Below are 22,626 nucleotides of genomic sequence, written 5' to 3' on the forward strand. Positions count from 1 at the left end.
TTCTCAAAAGAGGTCCTATCTCTCATCTCTCTGCCTACTGTGATTCTGATTGGGCAGCATGCCCAAATACACGTAGGTCGATCACTGGATACGTTATAAAACTGGGGGACTCTTTGCTATCTTGGAAGTCCAAGAAGCAGCAAACTATAAGTCGTAGCTCAGCTGAAGCTGAATATAGAAGTCTTGCAGCAGTAGCAGCTGAGGTTACTTGGCTAGTTGGCCTATTACAAGAATTGAATGTTGCATTGCATCAACCAGTTGATCTTTATTGTGATAGCAAAGCTGCTCTCCAAATTGCAGCAAATCCTATCTTTCATAAAAGAACAAAACTCATCGAGATAGATTGTCACTTTGTCCGGGAGAAAATCAAAAATGGACTGCTCGCACCTAATCATGTTTCAACAAAGCTTCAGTTGGCTGACATCATGACAAAAGGACTTGGTGTTGCTCAGCACTGTATCCTTCTCTCCAAGCTAGGAGTGTTCAATGCATTTCACTCTCCAGCTTGAGGGGGAGTCTTGGGATATAGGGTATTAAAGTGTACACAATAGAAGTATAAGGGGTCTTTGAATTAGTTACAATATCAGTTAAGTAGTTAGTTGGATTATTTGACAGCTAGCTATGTGCTGTCAATTAGTTAATGCACATTAGCACTATAAGACATTGTATTGAACGACCTCTCTCTTAGACAATATAGATTGAACTTTTCTTCCTCTTCATTTCTCTGTTTCTCTTGTTAGCTAGAATCTAACACTAAGCTTGCAAAAATCATTCTCCGTAAGTTAAACAAGCTCAAATGAGCTCTTATTTGGTATGAGCTAATTTTAATCTTTTGATATTAATAACTACAAAAGGTACTTCGACCGTTAAAGGTGTGACATTTAAGAAAAGATTCAACACAATTTATGACTTTAGATATTCTACATATTTATGTGGAGAAATAGATTGCTTATGGACATAAATGAGCCATGTCAGACTGTCCGAGCTTATACTAGGAGTCCATGTAACAAAGAAGTTCAAAGTTGAGCTTGAGCTGAGCTCCTGAATAAACAAGTTGAGCTTGAGATTACTTAGGGGAGTCGAGATTGGGCTTTAGTTCGTGGATGAGTTGTTTCGAGCATAAATTCTCGTTCTACTCCGTTGTTTCTGATGGTGATGTCATGTTCCTTCCAAAGTATTTCTGACTTTGTTGTTAGACTATTAGCCTGTTTGGCCAAGCTTCTCCAAGAGCCAAAAGTTTTTTTTTTCTTTCCAAAAAGTACTTTTTTCCTCAATTTGAGGTGTTTGGCCAAGCTTTTTGGAGGGAAAATAAGTATTTTTGGGAAGAAGCAGAAACAGTTTTTAAGAAGCTGAAAAAAGTAGATTCACCCCAAAAGCAGAAGCAGAAGCAGTTTTGACTTTTCTTCTTACCAAAAATACCTTTAATAAAATATAGTATATACCAAAATAACTTTACTTATTTTAAACCTAATACTTAGGATATTAATGTATAAGTATTTCTTCTTTCTAATATATAGTGACTTCTGGGGTGAATGCTTTTATATTTATTGAATGGTTTTTTGATATATTTGAATCATCTTAAAAGAATTAGAGTACTTTTCAGTTTTATTTTCATATTTTACTTAAATAGAATGATAAGATTTAATTATTGTCTTTAATAATAAAGTTTGAGATTATTTATTTACTTATATAATATAACTACTAAGTAAATTTCTTCTTGTCCTTGTTCGTACTTTGATACTTAAAAACAACTTTTAAAAGCTTGGCCAAACACAAATTGTTGCTCAAAAGTATTTTTCAAATTGATTAGCCAAACACAAACTGCTTCTCTCCAAAAGTACTATTTTGGAAAAAGCACTTTTCAAAATAAACTGATTTTCCAACTTGGCCAAACAGGCTATATGTCATCTTCCTTTGTGTTGCCTTGGTTTCTGAATTACGTGTGACCTTAGATTTGAAGGACCACAGTCACACTAGCTCTTCACAAGGTTACTGCATAGTGCATACCTATCCAACTGTTCAAAACAACAAAAGAGAGCGGAGTTGGAGAGAGAGGGATTATATTGTAAATAGTTGATGTATTAGAAGAATTTTTGTTAGTAAGTAAACATTTATTTCTTTCTCTACCTTTCTTAAAAAAAGACTAATACTTTCTGTTAGAGGCTTTAGTTAGTCTTGCACTTTTAGTTTCTTGGGGACTCGGGAGATACTTTACTTTTCTGTTAGGTGATCTCTATTAAATGTCTGCTAAGTCACTAAAACGAAAACTTTTGCTATAGCTTACTCATAAATTCGCCAAAATTGTGTAAGCTTGTAGTTGGCCCTTTTACGTTCATGATCAATTATGTTTATTGACAGTTGCTGTATATTAGATTGAGTAACCATATAAACTGTCTTTGATGCTTCCTAAGACCTTCCGTGTGATTATCAAAATTCATTATTGGCTATTAGCTTCTAGTAAATGTATAGGTTTTAGGCACTTTTAGTTTTCAGGGACTGGGACCTTTATGTACTTTCATTCTAGGTGTATTCTTTAAGTATCTGCAATCTTATTAATACAAAAGCATTTGCTTGTATAAGCTCAAACATGGCCCTTTTATGTTCATGGAAAATTGTATAAATATAATTACAGTTAGTACTTATATTAAAATATCTAAATGTTTTTCTTATGAAGAAAAAAAATGCTTAAACTATGGCCGATGTTTTCTAAGACATGTGATGATCAAAGCACATTATTGGCTATTAAGTATTACCTCAGGATTAGAAATATTTATTATGTTGATAAATCCTTCCCTTTTCGATTCTATGGTTAATTTTATGCACTTCTAGTTTTGGGTTGCCCATGATTGACTTTTGTTGTAGGGATGATCTATTAACTATCTACTGGCTTTTAAAAAGAAAACTATGTGCTAAGGTTGACGCATATATGAGCCGACCTTGTACAGGCTCAACCTTGGCCTTTTTATGTTCCTGAACAGTTATTATCTGGTTATGGTAATATTGGATTCGATATGTGTTAAAACATTATATGTGTGAAGATTAAAACGCATTTTTGGCTGATATAGCCGAAAGAAATTATAATAATACCTTCTTTATTTGCGTGAGAGACTTATAGTTTTTAAATTCTGTTAAGAAAATGCATTTTGAGCTCAGACTCGTTATACGAGCTGGACTTGGCATATATAATGCTTGAGTTGGGGGCAAACCTCCAGAATTTGCCTCGGGTTAACTTGAATTGTACCTGTAGTACTAGTTTGCCAAATCGTGATGTTGCTTGGACGATCAATCAATCAACTATCCCTCAATACCATACTAGTTGTGGTCGGCTATATGGATACTCTTCATTAATCCCACTCTATGTTGGCCCATCCAATTCAAATAATAATGCTTCTAATTGATAAAGTTTAAAATTCTACTTTACAAAGAGAGTCGAACTAATTTAGGATTCAAGATTTTGTCAAGATCTTAATAGAGCTTTAAATTAATACGTTAAGCATAAAATGCCTCCAGAAAAGGGTATGTATATATGAAATGTATCAAATAATCCTTCATATCGTGGAAAGTTTGAATATGACTTTACAATCTGCAGTTATAGATGGATGCAAGTCAACTAGGAATGTGATTTAGATGTCTGTAAGTCTCAGGATAAGCTCAAGTGAGAAACTAGTTATTAGTACAGACATCTTATATATAAGTAGCTTACAAAAGTAGTTCTTAATTGATAGAAGACTGAAGACCTTGAAAGTTCACCATAAATCTTTGCAAGTTGATGAGTTTTTAATTCTAAAATGAAGTCTACTGCAAAAGTATTACAGACGAAATACTCACATCCTTTTGTATCCAGTTAGTAGAATTGATTACATCTGTAAATATCTTAAAATTTAGGCTGTAATTGGATTGAATAATCAGATTTAATGGGGATGACACAATTTGAGCTTAATTCTGGACAGTAGATTCATATATGCACAGAAGATGGTTGAAAGTTATCATTTATCTTGGGATTCTGGTGGTTATCAATAAGCTTAAGCTTCTGGAGACTCAGTTCTTTTATATTGGACGGCGAGAGTTGAAGAAATTTATTTGAACTTCATCCGTTAGACCAAAATCTTTTGTTTAGTTGGTAGGATGGCTTGTGTTATTGATTGGTATTCGAACAAATTTATCTGTGCTTGATGAGGTAGAATTGATTGATAATGATGTGTATCGCTAATCCATTATTGCCTTCTTTGACTGCAGGTATGTGCAGATGTACAAAGAAAAAGAGAAGTTAGAACACAGATACTAGAGCTATGCTTGTCATTTGTTTGGAGAATATCTTCGGAAACTAGGTAATAAGTGGCTACAGTTGGTTATGTTATGGTACTAGTTACTAGTACCATCACTTGGGGATTTAATTATTTATCGCCTATAAAATCCATTTAGTCTTTGTGTAGCCTTTTGAAACTTTTATGCATTCTGAGTCTAAAAAAGGTTATTCCATAATGCCTTCTCAATTCAGATTCATGAACAGGGAATAGTATCTTTTGTATTCATTCGCCATGATATAAGAGAATGGGGTTAGAAAGCCAGGGGTGGATTTGACCCTCTTAACATTGGCTTATTGATCTTCTACTTATAGTACATTACATCATGATACTGATACAGAATTAAAAGATGTTCATCTTCAATTAATACAAGATGTGCATAACTCTCCATTCCAAGTTTCGACTATATGAACCTGTTTCGTGCTCATCTCATCAATCTTCTTTGTTAGGAGGCTCATCTATGTTCTCAGTATTAGTATTGTTGGGATCCAGTGCTAAGACTAATGTCTTTGGATTACTAAATGATGGTAAGCAGTGAAGTGAAAATGATTTTGTAGAAAACAGTAAATGCCGAGGTAATACGAAATGCTTAAAACAATAATGTTGAGAGATAAAGAAAGCATGATGGACTCGTCACTAACTGATCCAGTAAATCACTTTTGAGAACTCAACTCGCGTAGTTCACCACTCCAGAATAACTTTGTAAAAAAACAGAGATTTTATTGCCTAAGTGAAAGGTATGTAGCCTTAGTAGTAGTAGGGCACAAGAACTTGGTTTTATGCAGGATAGGATAAGTTTGGCTAATCTAATAGGGAAGTTGGAGAAGATTAGATTGCGATTCTTTTGATTATTCAATTTAGGTTTAGAACTTCTTCGTACAACTAACCATGAGTAAACTTTAAACTCAAAGATTACCCATAGATTATTTTCTACCTCATATATTTATTTCAAGAGGTTTTTTCTTCTGTGTTCGAGGAGGAACTGTGGCGATTGACGTAATGATGTATCATCTTTAATGTGATTTTGCTTCGCCTCTGTAGGATTGAGTCCTTCCGAAGAATATCGACTGAGAGGATATTTGGTTTGTTACTGATTAGAGGAACAAATAAAATTTATATTATCGAATGTTCACATCAGTCTATTAGTAAATAACATGTGTCTTTACCGGCACTTCTATTATTAAGTAAAAGTTAGTCACTACACATTTTCATAAGTGGTGTACATCGGTTGGGTTGGCTCGGATTTTTCAATTACCAAACCAAATTAATAGTGTCGGATTTTTAAATCTATATACCAAATAAAACCAACAAAATCGTGTTTCTCAATCTCGATTTTTCTTGGGTTTTTCGATTTTTTCGGATTTTCAATTTTTTTCCGATAAAATCTTCATAGCACAAAATATGTAACTTGTACTCCAACTATTTCTTTAGTTCTAGTAAGATACAACTATATAATATATTTTCCAAGAAAAAAACACAATAATATGAGATAAGTCATAGCATTATACTAAAATATTCAATAACAAAGATAATAAAATTGTATAAAGCAAATATTGCTAATTAATAAGCCATAATGAAAGTTAACATAATCTAAAAATACTATATAAGTCATGCTAAAATAAGTATAGCTAATAAGTACTATTAATTACATTACTAAGCACTAAAGAAAAAGATAAACTAAGTTATGCGTTTTCATTATAAACCAATGTAAAACTAAAAAATAGATATCCAACACAATCATAATTCCTAGTGTTGAATTAAATTTCTTTTGTTAGCATTTGTATTGATTTGAACTTTGTTTGAGTTACTAAATTTGTCAGACCCCGACCTCGGGGAGCGCGACCGGCGCTCAACCGAGATAACCCGGCCGAGCAAGCCTACTAGATTTCCTTCTACCCAACTCACCCATAAATAAAGAGATTATAACTTCATTTTAAAAGTTTCAAAATACACACACACTTTCATAGTTTGAATTGGAAGATGTAACACACATACAACATTTCTATCTTGACTTTCCCAATATCAATACATAACTCACACCATGTCTACGGAGCCTCCAATAGATATAAAAAAGTATAATGATAGTGCGGGCAACAAGGCTCCAGCTATACCTCAAAACATAGTACATATGGAACAAAAGATGCACAACCCCGGAATGAAGTGGGGCTCACCAAGTCAGATGGGAAAAGAGTGTACCGCGATCACTGGTCAATGTTTCCTGTTGTGGAACTACTTGCATCCATTAAAGATGCAGCACCCCCGGCAAAAGGGACGTTAGTACATGCCGAATAGTACTAGTATGAAAACCAAAACATCTATTCAAGAACATGGAAATACAACATGAATGTGATGAATCAGGGTGACAATATACTAGCATAGATAGCCTTTAAAGCCAACGCAAATTTATCAATAGCTTTCAATAACAGTTATAAATTTTAAGTCAGAGATCCTCTACAACTACCTTTACAAAGAGCGGCTTTGCCGCCTCACCCCAATATATGCGGGTGGAGGTGCAATCACAATACCAGGAACTCTATACAAGTGGCCCCGCCGCCTCACCCCAAGATACACGGGTGGAGGTGTATTCCATAATACCAAGCTCTACACAAAGCGGCCTTGCCGCCTCACCCCAAGGTACTCGGGTGGAGGTGTATTCCACAATATCAAGACTCTACACAAAGCGTCCTTGCCGCCTCACCCCAATATATACTTGTGAAGATGTAATCCCAATCACAATCTCTACACAATTTAGTATCATAGTTTCATTTGAAACACGTCTTGAAGTTATACATTTAGATATGCAATCCATACTTTGAACACGTTCTCACAATGGTAACACAACGTAACAATAACATTTGGAACACGTACGGAACATATATCTCTTGTCACAAAGCTTATTCGGAATAGTCGATTTGTGATGAGCAACTTGAGACGTACAAGAATAATGTGGGGTTCAATTCTAAGAGAAGAGTTTAGCCAACATACCTTGCTTTGAGCTTCTTTAAATTACTACAATGTTTCGAAAACTCTAGCAACCTCAATCTATTTAGAAACATAATAAACTTAAACCATAATTAGAAAGATATTCATGGTTTCAGCTTATTTGAGCATTTTATCAAACACTAGATGTGCAAATTTGGCTACAAAGTTCTTCTACAAGATTTCCTTCATTCCACAACCCAATCTTTACTTATTTGAGCTCAACAATCTTCCCACAAACCTTATTGGTACATGCATATAAAAATAATACTCTTATACCCAAGAATCATACTCTCAATCAACCATCTTAAGAATCATACTCTCAATCAACCATCTTCTACCCAAATTCGAAATTGAAAACTAAGGTATGGAACCTTACCTCTTAGATGAAGAACTTGTGAGGTTTCTTGTTGAATTTCAAGGCTTGAGGAAGATTTGATGAACAAGGGATTAGGAATTCCTCCTCTCACTCTAAGTCACTTTTCCCTCTCTAAAAATATCAGACTAACCATCCAAAATGACCCTAAGATCGTTTTATTGGAACCAGGGTCGGGTTATAAATTAGAAAAATGGACCCTCGAAAATTCGGACCGGGCTACAGACCAGGCTAGGCACGCTCTGTAGCGAGCTACAGACCAGGCTTCGCGAGCTTTGTAGCGAGTTACAGACCAGGTTTCGCGAGAGATATAGCACGGTTTAGCGCACTACAGACCTGGCTTCGCAAGGGTTATAGCACGGTCTAGCGCGCTACAGACCTGGCTTCGCGAGGATTATAGCACGGTCACTTGCTTACAGTCCTGGCTTCGTAAGGGTTATAGCATGGTCTAGCACGCTACAGACCTGGCTTCATGAGGGTTATAGCACGGTCTGACGCGTTAGGAGCTGGCGACGCGAGGTCGAAGTGATACAATTCCCAACACATTGTTCAACCCAAAAGTCCGAGAATACAATAATTTAGCCTACCTTGGCACCACGGAACCTTAAATTCCTTAGCAAAATTTTACGGGGCCTTACACTCTCCCCCGCTTAGGATCATTCATCCTCGAATGAGGGGTAGAGTCCGTCCCCAAACACTTAACATAACTCATTTCTTCTTCCACACATCTTAAGCTCCCAAATTTGACTAACTCCCAAATATTTCAGAAATTTCGGCAGAGTCTCCTCTGCAATGGGCCTAACCACCTGCCAGAGAATCACTAGAAACCAACCCTAACAATATATACATGAACCAACGACACAACATAACATTAAAACAATGCCAATCGTGGCCTCACGAGCAGTATACTACCATAAAGGAACACCTTTAACATCAGCTGTACAATTGATACATAATTCATAGAAGGTAACTCTTAGCATTTTCATATAACACAACTTTATAAATTCATGGCTATTCAAACAAATGAGGGTACTTCTTCTTCTTTTCTTCCTCAACCTCCCATGCGGCCTCTTCAACCTGCTGGTTCTGCCATAGTACTTTCACGAAGGCAATCTCTTTGTTTCTCAACTTTCGAACTTGCCTATCAAGAATTGCAACTGAAATTTCTTCATAAGTCAATTCTTCATTAATATCAATGGTATCAACCAGAACAATAAGCGACGGATCTCTAATCATATTCTTCAATATAGACACATGAAATATCGGGTGCACTAATGACATCTCAGGTGGTAGCTCAGGCTTGTACGCCACCTCACCAATCTTTTGAATGATTATGTACGGTCCGACATACCTCGGTCTCAATTTTCCTTTCTTACCAAATCGCATTACACCCTTCATGGGAGAAACCTTCAAGAATACCCAATCTTCTTCCTTGAACTCCAAATCCCTATGACAAACATCCGAATAGGACTTCTAACGACTCTGAGCAGTTTTCAACCGCTCCTTAATGATCTTAACCTTCTCCATAGCCTGATGCATGAGGTCCGGTCCAATCAATTCTGCTTCCCCAATCTCGAACCGCCCAATGGGAGATCTACATCTCCTATCATATAAAGCCTCGAACGGTGCCATCTGAATGCTATCATGATAACTATTGTTGTAGGAAAATTCTATGAGTGGCAAATGATCATTCCAGCTACCCTTAAAGTCAAGAATACAAGCGCGCAACATATCATTAAGCGTCTGAATAGTCCGCTCTACCTGTTCGTCAATCTGTGGATGAAAGGTTGTACTAAGATTCACCTGAGTACCCAAACCTTGCTGAAATTTCTTCCAAAAATTATCCGTGAACTGTGCCCCCCGATAAAAAATGATAGAAAATGGAGTGCCATGCAACCTGACTATTTCGTTGATATACAACTGTGCATACTGCTCCGTTGTGTCGGTAGCCTTAATCGGCAAGAAGTGTGCTGATTTCGTGAGTCGATTCACAATCACCCAAATTGAGTCAAACCTACGAGGAGTGCGAGGTAGTCCTACCACAAAGTCCATATTAATCATTTTCCACTTCCTCATTGGAATTTCTATGTTCTGTGCCAACCCACCGAGCTTTTGGTGTTCGGCCTTCACTTGCTGATAATTTGGACATCTCGCCACAAAGTCCGCTACATTCCTCTTTATATCATTCCACCAATAGACTTCCTTATGATCATGATACATATTTGTAGAACTTGAGTGCACGGAATACCTAGAAGTGTTAGCCTCGGTCATGATTCTCTCCTGGAGACCATCTACATTTGGAACACATAGACGCCCTTGGTACCTTAGTGTACCACCACCCATGCCAAGAGAAAATGACATGGTCTTATGTTTATGAATCCCTTCTTTCAATTGTGCCAACAATGGATCATTGTATTGCTTCTCCTTGACTTCCACAACAAGTGATGATTTAGCCCTATTTTGCACAATCACCCCTCCTTCACTAGAGTCCGCAAGATGAACTCCCAACTATCCAATCGGTGAAGCTCCTTGGCCAATGGCCTTTGATATACCTCCAAGTGTGCTAAACTACCCATAGATTTTTGGCTAAGAGCATTTTCCACAATATTAGCCTTCCCCGGATGATATAGAGTATCAATGTTGTAGTCCTTGAGTAACTCGAGCCATCTTCTCTGCCTCAGATTCAATTCCTTCTGTTTGAAAATATATTGAAGGCTCTTATGGTCCGTGAATATATCCATATGGACCCCATATAAATAATGACGCCAAATTTTCAATGCAAATACCACTGCCACAAGTTCTAAGTCATGCATGGGATAGTTCTTCTCATGATTTTTGAGTTGCCTAGAAGCATAAGCGATCACCTTGCCATGTTGCATCAATACACACCCAAGTCCGATTATCGAAGCATCACAATATACCACAAATTCATATGTACCCTCTGGTAAGGTCAACACCGGTGTCGTAGTCAACCTTGCTTTCAATTCTTGGAAGCTCCTTTCGCAAGCATCGGACCATTGGAACTTAACTGCCTTCTGCATCAATTTAGTCAACAGAGAGGCAAGAGTAGAGAACCCCTCCACAAACGTTTTGTAATACCCAACTAAGCCTAAGAAACTGCGAATCTCTGTTGGGGTTTAGACCTGGGCCAATTCTTCACAACTGCAATTTTCTGAGGATCAACCTTAATTCCTTCACTAGAGACGACATGACCCAAGAATGTGACAGATTCAAGCCAAAATTCACACTTTAAAAAATTTGCATATAACTTGTGTTGATGTAGGGTCTGCAGAACTGCCCTGAGATGATTGGCATGGTCCTCTCGATTGCGTGAATATACAAGGATATCGTCAATAAATACTATCACAAAAGAGTCAAGGAACGGCTTGAAAACTCGGTTCATAAGATCCATGAAAGTTGTCGGGGCATTTGTTAGCCCAAAAGACATCACAAAAAATTCAAAGTGGCCATATCGGGTTCTAAAAGCTATTTTTGGGACATCATGCTCCCTGATCTTCAATTGGTGATACTCGGATCGTAAATCAATTTTGGAGAAGTATTTAGCACCTTGCAATTGGTCAAACAAGTCATCTATCCTTGGCAGTGGGTACTTATTCTTCATTGTGACCTTGTTGAGCTGCCGATAGTCAATACACATTCTCAGTGTCCCATCTTTCTTCCTTACAAAAAGGACCGGTGCGCCCCAAGGCGACACACTCGGCCGGATAAAACCCTTTTCTAACAAATCTCTCAATTGTTCCTTTAGCTCCTTCAATTCTGCCGGTGCCATTATGTAGGGCGGAATAGATATAGGATGCGTGCCTGGCATCACATCAATCCCAAAATCAATCTCCCTATCTGGTGGGATCCCAGGGAGCTCATCCGAAAAGACTCCCGAAAATTCATTCACAACAGGCACAGACTCAAGTGTAGGTGCCTCAACATCGGTGTCCGTAATCAGGACCAAATGGTAAATACACCCCTTGTTGATCTTCTTTGTCGCCTTAAGGTAAGAAATAAGCCTACCCTTCGGCACTACATCACCCCCCCTTCCACTCAATAAATGGTTCATTTGGAAATTCGAACCTAACGGTCCTGGTTCGGCAATCAAGCTTGGCAAAACATGAATAAAGCCAGTCTATCCCCATTGTTACATCAAAATCGACCATCCCCAATTCAATGATATCGGCCATAGTGTCCCGACCACACACCATGATAACACAATTCCTATAAACCCGCGCGGCCACAATAGACTCGCCAATCAGAGTAGATACAGAGAACGGCTCATGAAGTTGTTCCGGTTCTATCCCAAATTCCATAGCAACATAAGGAGTGACATATGACAAAGTGGAACCGGGATCAATAAGAGCATATACATCATGGGATTGGATAATCAATATACCTGTGACGACATCTGGAGAAGCCTCTGAATCCCAATGCCTCTGCATAACATAAAATCTACTGGGTCCTCCCGAATTATGTGCACCACCCCTAACCGCACCATGCCTTGTGGGTGCTGGGGTGCCTCGAGCTGGAGGTGTTGTGGATGTAGTAGCTGCAGAACTAGCTGGTTGCGCCCCACCTATGCCCATGATCCGGCGGGACAAGCTGCAATCCCTCTGAATGTGACCCCTCACACCGCACCATTAGCATATAGGCAGGTCCATGAAGCAGGCCCCAAAGTGCATCCTCCCACACTTAGGGCATGGGAGCCTCCGCTGCTGCTGGAATCTTCCTCCAGGATGACCCTGCTGGTGGGGTCCCCTGTTGCCAGATGACGGTGCACTCATCGAAAAAAGAGCAAAGGACTGAGATGGCCTCGACGACCCTCCTTTGAATGCTGATCTACCGCCACCAGAAGAACGACCGAAGTTGCTCGCGGACCAGGCCTTATTGCTACCCTCTCACTCTATTCTGTTCTTCAATTTGCGGGTCTCTGTGGCTTGAACGAATGCCACCATCTTCCCATAGTTCATATTGAATTCAAGGCAGCTGTAGCGGCCTCGTTAATTACCAAGGGACTAAGTCCTTACACAAATCGGCGCACTCTAGCCTCCATAGTGGGCAACATATAAATAGCATACTTGGACATGTGTGCGAATCTCATATGGTACTCCCACACACTCATGCTACCTTGCCTCAGGCTCTCAAACTCAGTGGCATGGGTTGCCTTAGTTTCGACAGGCAAGAAATGATCAATAAAGGCATCGGCAAACTCACCCCACCTCGCCGGAGGGCTCCCCTCTTCACGAGACTCCTCCCATAGCTCAAACCAAGAATATGCCACCTCTTTCAGGTGGTAGGAGGCCAACTCCACTGCCTTTGTCTCAGTAGCACGCATAACTCGGAGAGTCTTGTGCATCTCATCAATGAAGTCCTGGGGATCCTCCTCTGGGTTAGTACCCGTGAACACTGGAGGATCCAACTGGAGAAACATGTTCACCCAGGAACTAGCAGAATCCCCTGGCTGACTGGGAGGAGTGGGTGCAACATTTGATCTCTCGGCCTGGGAGGCCACTATCTGAGCCAACATCTGTATGGCTCCCCTAAGATCCCCATCAAAAACACCAAAATCGGAAGCTGGAGCCGGAGGTGGAACTGGAATATCAGTTGGAGGGACCGTTGCACCCTCAGTAGGTGTAGGGATAGGTGCAGTCTGATCAGTTGTAGTAGAATCAGACAGTGTAGTAATTGGGGGAATATACTCACCCCTTGGGTGCTCACCCGCATCATCAAATATAGGATCAACTGCCACTCCTAGGGTGACATTGGCTCTCTGGCCAGTTCTTGCATTCTTCTTAGGTGCAATGTGCTGAAAATTAGAGCAACGCACGAGTTAAAGGAGGAACAATCTTACAATCAGCTCTATTGCACGATCAAGAACATGAAAGAAGGGTATCATTCCTAAATGCCCACGTAGCCTCCTAATTATAGATGTGGTCGACAATATACCGATAAGAAGGACTCTACTAGATACGGATCTGAGACATCCTAGGACACTTTAAAACCTTAGGCTCTGATACCAAGTTTGTCATGCCCCAACCTCGGGGAGCGCGGCTGACGCTCAACCGAGATAACCCGGCCGAGCAAGCCTGCTAGATTTCCTTCTACCCAACTCACCCACGAATAAAGAGATTATAACTTCATTTTAAAAGTCTCAAAATACACACTTTCATAGTTTGAATTGGAAGATGTAACCCGCATACAACATTTCTATCTTGACTTTCCCAATACCAATACATAACCCACACCATGTCTACGGAGCCTCTAATAGATACAAACGAGTATAATGATAGTGCCGACAACAAGGCTCCGGCTATACCTCCAAATATAGTACATATGGAATAAAAGATGCACAACTCCGGAATGAAGTGGGGCTCACCAAGTCAGCTGGAAAAAGTGTGTATTGCGATCACTGGTCAATGCTTCCTGCTGTGGAATCACCTGCATCCATTAAAGATGCAGCGCCCCCGGCAAAAGGGACGTCAGTACATGTCGAATAGTACTAATATGAAAACCAAAACATCTATTCAAGAACTTGGAAATGCAACATGAATGTGATGAATGAGGGTGACAATAGACTAGCATAGATAGCCTTTAAAGCCAACGCAAATTTATCAAGAGCTTTCAATAACAGTTATAAATTTTAAGTCGGGGATCCTCTATAACTACCTTTACACAGAGCGGCTTTGCCGCCTCACCCCAATATATGCGGGTAGAGATGCAATCACAATACCAGTAACTCTACACAAGCGGCCCCGCTGCCTCACCCCAAGGTACACGGGTGGACGTGTATTCCACAATACCAAGACTCTACACAAAGCGGCATTACCGCCTCACCCCAAGGTACGTGGGTGGAGGTGTATTCCATAATATCAAGAATCTACACAAAGCGGCCTTGCCGCCTCACCCCAATATATACGGGTGGAGGTGTAATCCCAATCACAATCTCTACACAATTTAGCATCATTGTTTCATTTGAAACACGTCTTGAAGTTATACATTTAGATATGCAATCCATACTTTGAACACGTTCTCACAATGGTAACACAACATAACAATAACATTTGGAACACGTACAGAACATATATTTCTTGTCACAAAGCTTATTCGGAATAGTCGATTTATGGTGAGCAACTTGAAACTTACAAGAATAATGTGGGGTTCAATTCTAAGAGAAGAGTTTAGCCAACATACCTTGCTTTGAGCTTCCTTAAATTGCTACAATGTTCCGAAAACTCTAGCAACCTCAATCTATTTAGAAACATAACAAAATTGAACCATAATTAGAAAGATATTAATGGTCTCAGCTCATTTGAGCATTTTATCAAACACTAGGTGTGCAAATTTGGCTACAAGGTTCTACAAGATTTTCTTCATTTCACAACCCAATCTTTACTTATTTGAGCTCAACAATTTTTTCACAAAACTTATTGGTACATGCATATAAAAATAATACTCTTACACTCAAGAATCATACTCCCAATCAACCATCTTCTACCCAAATTCGAAATTGAAAACTAGGGTTTGGAACCTTACCTTTTAGATGAAGAACTTGTGAGGTTTCTTGTTGAATTTCAAGGCTTGAGGAAGATTTGATGAACAAGGGCTTGGGAATTCCTCCTCTCACTCTAGGGCACTTTCCCCTATCTAAAAATATCATATTAACCATCCAATATGACCCTAAGATCGTTTTATAGGAACTAGGGTCGGGTTATGAAATTAGAAAAATTGACCCTCCAAAATTCGGACTGGGCTACAGACCAGGCTAGGCACGCTCTGTAGCGAGCTACAGACCAGGCTTCGCGAGCTCTGTAGCGTGCTACAGACCAGGCTTCGCGAGGGATATAGCACGGTATAGCGCGCTACAGACCTGGCTTCGCGAGGGTTATAGCACGGTCTAGTGCGCTATAGACCTGGCTTCGCAAAGGTTATAGCACGGTCTAGCGCGCTATAGACCTGGCTTCGCGATGGTTATAGCACGGTCTGGCGCATTAGGAGCTGGTGACGCGAGGTCGAAATGATTCAACTCCCCAACACATTGTTCAACCCAAAAGTTCGAGAATACAATAATTTAGCCTATCTTGGCACCACAGAACCTTAAATTCATTTGAACTTTGCTTGAGTTACTACATTTATGGGCTATAAAATTTATTTACCATTCAAGAATGTTAAGTCTAAACTTGAAATAATACGTTAAAAGATAAAACTGTGAAAAAGTTTATAAGAAATATTTATAAATTACATTACAATAAATATTTATATGTATAAAATATTTTTAAAAATTATATAAATGTACTATCGGGTTGGTTTGGTTTGGTTTGAATTTGACTTTTTTTAGTTAAAACCAAACCAAACCAATTATGGTAGGATTATTTTTTCCAATACCAAATCACAGTCGGATTTTTTCGGTTTAACTTATATTACCGATTTGGTGCGGTTTATTGGTTTTCTTTGTACACCCCTAGTTCTCATATTAGTTTATCACTTGATTATGAGTAATTATAAAAAATTAATCACTATACATTCTCGACGTACAATGCATGAGAGTGCTCGCTTTGAGTATCCATCACTTGCCTCATCACCTAAACATGTGCTTTCTCTATTATGCTGTCTTTTCGGAGGATGAATAGATTTTTTTAAATAGACTTGTGAAATTATAGGCTGCTGAAGGATTTCTATAGGTGAAGGTGAAGGAAATGAAAGAAGAGGTGGCAAGAAAATGTTTTAAAGATCTTGTTATAGAAGTTTAATTTTCTTTTTACTATTTGAGTTTGGAAAAATCGCAGAATGCATGGTATGACTCGTGAATTTTGTTCGATAGAAGCTCGAAACATGCACTTAGTGAATATCACTAACGTAAAGAATGTATCCGTGTGCACAATTTATGCTTTTTTTTTTCCTCATAGGCTTGATATCGGATTAGTATCCAATATCTAGCCACGACTGTTTCTAGTGAAGTGGATTCAGAATTTTAAGTTCGTCATATGAAGTATATCATACTTGCTTAGGAGGTCTTTCCACCTTGTTACAAAAGTGCATCTACACATGAACAGAGGCGGAGCCAGAATTTGAAGTTACTGGATTCGAAACTCTAGTTCTTTTAAGTTACTGGGTGCTAAATTAAGAATTTGTACATATTCAATAGATTTCTTATGGCAAATATAGGGTTTGAACCAAAGTTACTGGGTTCGGCCGAACCCGTAACACGTATTGTGGCTCCGCCCCTGCACATGAAGCGGCTATGATAATTTGCATCATTCATTTAACAGCAATATTTTGTCGAACATAATTAAACAAGGAATTAGTAGTTCTCTTATGTAACACTTTAATCTCATGTGTGCAAATCTTTTCCATCTGTCCAAGCTCAAGTTGACAGAGTTATCCGATATCTATGTTGGTGGAAGATAGCAGACACAAGTTGACCGAACACTAAGTTATAAAAAGAAAAGAAAATCTAATATGTACGTGCAGTATGCAATACCTTGGGTATGAACTAATTTTATTAGGTGCTACTGTGCTAGGAACGGATCTTGAATTCTTAGATCAATATTTTGATTTAGGTTGATGTTGGCAAGCTAAAAGTAGTGATGGCAATTGGCAAATTGAACTCATAATTATTTGACTCGTCCAACTCGCCAGTGAGGGATGATCGACAGGAATGGCCCTATAAAAGCTGGTCTTTAAATATTATCCCTGTTTTTGAATAAATGACCTCCAGACCCATGCAATTTTTCAGGGATTTATCTATCGAATCAGTAGAATTTATGCTATATTTACTCGACCTATTATTAATTATTCACAAACTCTATTCGGCTAGCATGATTTTGTGCTTTTTAAAATTGTTCATCAAACTACCATATTAGTGTAACTTTGTATTATCTGCAATCAACTTATCTATTAAATTATTCATCAAAGTCTACCAGTTAGGCATAATTTTCATGTGTTGTTAAACAAAATATTCTTCGAATTTTTGTAATTCCAATTTCGATCGAACCACCTCGAATCTGCTCAAAATGATCTCAAATTTGAAATAAAACCTCTAAATACCTGCACAAACGATCCCCGGTCACCAATTTAGTCAAATAACACCAAATCAAGAGACGCATTGTCTTTTTGAACACCTTCTAAAGACCAACAATGGAGTTTTCAGATTTTAAACAAATAACTAAATCAGTGTTTAAACTAAAAGTATAAGCATAAATAATCAACACTTTATAAAAGTTAAACCATTAACTTCGAATTACTTATCCCTAACAAGAATTTTAAGCTTCTAAAATTGAAAAATTATGTATGATGTTCCTGGTAAAGAAGAGATAGAGCAGAAACAGAAGGGGCAAAGAGGCAGAGTTTATAACCACCAATTATTGGGATATTAAGCTAAGACCAATCTTGTTGGGACTCTCACAATTTTATGAAGAATTAACCCAAACGCCATCCACCCAACCGCTTAAACTAAAACTAATTGTATATATAATCAATACACTTTATGAATACCAACAAGAAAAAAGTAAAGAATAAAATCCAACCAGCCATATGTGTAAATATCCAAAAGACTAAATGACTGCTTCCAGTCTAATATCCAACCATCTATTTGTGTAAATATCCTTCCAGTCTAATATTTTTCAAGATAAATGACCGCTTATACTATGAGCAACTACTGAATAATCGTAACTTGCTAAGTTCCTACTCCTAAATCTAGAGTGCAGAGAAAAATCTATACATCAACAAAAGCACAACGTTAATGTGGTTGGTGAAGTTAAATAAGAAGCAATTGAAATTAACCTTCTACAGCTAGACGGCAAGGGACAGCACAAGAATAGCAAAAATTAATCAAGAGCAGTCAATCCTTCTCGATGCGCTCAAATTTTCAACTTGATAAAAACTCCAATAATAGTTCACAAGTAGAGAGAAGGTCAAGCCACAAAATTTCATTCAGTCGGATATTATGGCGCTCCAATTCCTAAACTGCTTCAAGAAAGGCCCTTCCAGGTTGCCGTGCAGCAAGTCGACCATGGCACCCAAGAAGCTGCAAAAGCAACCAAAAAAAAAACGAATTGTAAGTTCTCATCTGCAAACCAGTGCAAATTATCACTGGAAACAAGCCATGATTTGTATGTTTTATTAGATTCAGGCTTTGAGATGTGAATATTATACTATAAGGAAACAAACCTTAGCATTCACACCATCTGGGACGATACGGTTTTCTGACTTGTATTTCAGATAATCAGTACGGCTGAACTTGGTGAACCCCCTGAAACGAAAAAGACAGCACAGATGAAATACAAACATGTTTGATCAACCAACTTCTGAAACAAATGACTTTCTCCAATTGTCTACCTAAAATCACACAATGTTTAATCCTCCACCTTTAGAAACTAAGAAAAAGTAGACATGCCAACACTCAAATTCATGTTGAGTGCCTTTCTGTATGAAGAATGGGTGAATTCAGCTCAAAGAAACAACCAGGATTTTTGGTATTTCATAAATAGCGGATGGAACACACACTCCGAGAATTGGTTTGGATAAAGTTATCATCAACACAGAAATTCATATCTGCTTTAAAATGTACCTTCCTAAAGTTAACCAAGCTAATGAAATAATGCAGCACCCTATACACCAATGTACAAATTGATGAATAATAAACAAAATGGAAATGTACAAAGTGCTCAAAGCAAGAAAATTAAAAAGTTAGGGCATACCACTTCCTGCTGACAATGATCTTTTGTCGACCAGGGAACTTGAACTTAGCACGGCGCAGAGCCTCTTGGGCGTGGTTGCTGTTGCCATCTTTGCAGCGAACTGAGAGAAGAACCTGACCAATAGCAACACGAGCACAAACACCCTGGGGCTTACCAAAAGCTCCCCTCATTCCAGTTTGGAGCCTATCAGCTCCAGCACACGACAACATCTTATTAATACGCAAAACATGGAAGGGATGAACTCTGACCCTCAAGTGGAAAGCATCTTTCCCAGCAGACTTGGTCATGTACTTGTTGCAAGCAATACGGGCAGCTTCAAGCGCCTCACTGGAGACATTCTCCTTCTCCCAACTGACCAAGTGAACACAGAATGGAAACTCATCAACTCCCTTTTTCTTCATACCTACATCATAGATCCTGATTTTTGGATCTGGGACACCACGGCAAAACCGTGACTTTGGGTATGGCTTGTTCTTAATCTGACGGTAACATCTTGCAGGTCCTGTGCAAGATTATTGAAAACATTATACAAATCACTGATGATGTAAAGAAAGAATGCAAATGCAAGTACTCTCTGGCAAAGGTCAGTGTTGATATAAAATGAGCTGATACTAGCAATGCCGAGGTCAATGGTGATATATAATGAGCCAATACTAGCTACCATCCAGACTGCATTTTGGATAGACGTGCAAACACCACACCCGGAAAAATCTCGAAAATACTGCAAAAAACGTACTAGTATATAACAAGACCCTAAAAAAAGCCTCAATTTTGTTTGACGACCGCTTACAATCTTGTCCCTCAGATGAGTATCAACTTAGATTAAGTGTATTAGAGATTGAAACTAAAAGTTCTTTTAATTCCTATCAGACACAAGAACAAAAAAAGGTAAAAAGAAAACTAAATCAAATGAACCCCACATTTGATTACTATAGAATGACGACTACACACAAAAGATTTAAACAAATACTTTACTTAAGTCAACACCGAAAAGCTCAACAACAACAACAACCCAATAGAATACCACTAGTGGAGTATGGGAAAGGTAGAGTGTACGCAGACCTTAGCCCGAAGAGACAGAGAAGTTGTTTGCAGGACACTCTCGGCTCAGGGATAATAGATCCGTAACAACAATAGAAACCAGAATCCGAAAAGCTCAAGGAAAACAAAAAATAGAGAAATTGTATAAAACAGAGAAATAAATTTATCCAAACACTGGAGATTGTATAAAGAACATCAGATACACATGCGACAATACAAGGGGCATAAATCAGCACCATTTTTATCAGATTAGAATACTTGTACGGAAAAAAATTGTGCGGAAAGATGAGAATTAATGTAATAAAATAGTGTTCTGGGAGAGGAAGCTTACTTCTCCCCATGGCTTCGTCCTCGTTTAAGACCTGCGGCTTAGAGGAATGCTACTGCAATAATGCCCTAGTTGACGCTCTCTATATACGAACTGCAAATTGTTTGGGCTTGCGTCAGGTAAAGCTAGCTGGGCCGAAATGGGCAAAAGTTTTAAGAAAAAATGACATTATATAACGGCTCTCAAAATAATAATCGAAAAATATATATTTTTTGTATATATATATATATATATATATATATTATGTATATTATATACAAAAATTATATAAATTTTATATACTTTTTCGGCTATCGAATATAAATAGTTTCTGGCGTGGGCTAAAAGTATAATACCCCAAGTTTTAAAACGGGAAAATTGACACTGCGTAACAACATACAAGAGGAATTGGCAAATTATTGGACTTAAATTATGCTGGCAAAGGCAGCCCCAAAAAATTTACGTTGGATAACCAAATCTCTAAAAAAAACTACTTCTTATTTATGTTCTCTCTCTATAACCACTTATTTACATATCTTTTTCATTTCTCTTTCCCTTTCTCTCCTTATATTTATTCTTCTATTTCTTCCCTTTCTCTCCCACGATTTAACAAAAATTATTGCAAATTATATACAAAAATCAGTGGGATGACAAGGTAAGTTGATCTCACATAAGAGAGAATCAAAAGCAAAAACTAAGAGAGAAAATAGGAAAATATAGAGTTCAACTTTGTTTTTCTTCTCTCACATTTTTTTGTTAAATTGAATGAGTGGGTGTGATTGAAAACACCTAGACGAGGCTATATATAAAATTTGATCAAGATTAGAAGTGATTTAGACTTGTTTCAGGTGAAAAATCAGACCTAAAAATTCAACTGCGAACTGTGTATATAACATTGTATATCGTGTATATCACACACGATTTTGATGGACATCTTTGTATATCGTGTATATAACAGAAGGTCATTTACGAACGTCTGTGTATATCACATTGTATATCATGTATAACACAGATTTTCATGGATATATACAGATATACATGAGATACCACCGATATACATGGAGATATACACGAGATACAATGGGGGATACATAGGTGGAGTCGTCTTGAAACTTGAGTTTTCAATCTGAAATGTATTAATACAAAGAAGAAAAATAAAATTTTGATATAAATATTATTATTATGTTATACACTTTGATGTACAAATATTATAATCATTATTGTGTTATATATATTTGGATATACATATAAAAGAAAACTAGAAAAATAATTTTAAAAAATTTGGGAGATTTCTTGGATACTATTGAAAGAAATGGAACCTAATTTCTAGGATGATGGTTGCTATGAGATATGAGAGAGAGAGAGAGAGAGAGAGAGAGAGAGAGAGAGAGAGAGGGGGGGGGGTTAAAGAATTTTTGCTATTTTTAAGGAAAATAAGCATTTAACCATTTTGGCCACCAAAACATTATCAATAATTTACAACGTTAAAAACTTAGGAAAAATGAATTTTCAATGGATATGGCTGAAATTCGTTAAAATGCATAAACAATGCAATATATAAATTATGAGAAAGATTGGAGGTGATTTGGACTGGTTTGGAGTTAAAATTCGTAGTTAAAACCGAGTTCAAATTTTTCTGCAACACATGTGTCACGCCCCAAAATCCCAACCAACGGGGCCGTGATGGAGCCCGACACCGCTTACTAGGCAAGCCAACACATAGCGATAAATAAGGAGACTAACGGTTAACATCATAATGATAATATAGAATAAAAGCAGCTCAGAAACGTACATAATAAGTCTAAAAACTAACATTGACGATCAACCATCCCGTGATTTGTTGTCTAAAAATTTTAGTACATGAGCTACTAAAATTTGCTAAATACGATGTCTGAAAGAAATTACAATATTGTATGG

The 22,626-nt window shown here is 37.9% G+C and overlaps 1 protein-coding gene across 1 annotated transcript; it reads right to left on the bottom strand.

Annotated features, from left to right (window-relative positions):
* Positions 1 to 18,198: 18,198 nt before the first annotated feature.
* On the bottom strand, positions 18,199 to 20,860 carry LOC107782598 (large ribosomal subunit protein uL16). The gene is made up of 4 exons (XM_016603496.2): positions 20,734 to 20,860; positions 19,362 to 19,863; positions 18,832 to 18,913; positions 18,199 to 18,688 (listed from the first exon to the last, which is right to left on the bottom strand). Exons 1-4 carry the CDS (start codon positions 20,741 to 20,743, stop codon positions 18,623 to 18,625), a joined length of 660 nt encoding a protein of 219 aa, XP_016458982.1. The 5' UTR covers positions 20,744 to 20,860; the 3' UTR covers positions 18,199 to 18,622.
* Positions 20,861 to 22,626: the final 1,766 nt, after the last annotated feature.

This window comes from Nicotiana tabacum, chromosome 2 (assembly GCF_000715075.1).
Source record: "Nicotiana tabacum cultivar K326 chromosome 2, ASM71507v2, whole genome shotgun sequence".
Lineage (NCBI taxonomy): Eukaryota > Viridiplantae > Streptophyta > Magnoliopsida > Solanales > Solanaceae > Nicotiana > Nicotiana tabacum.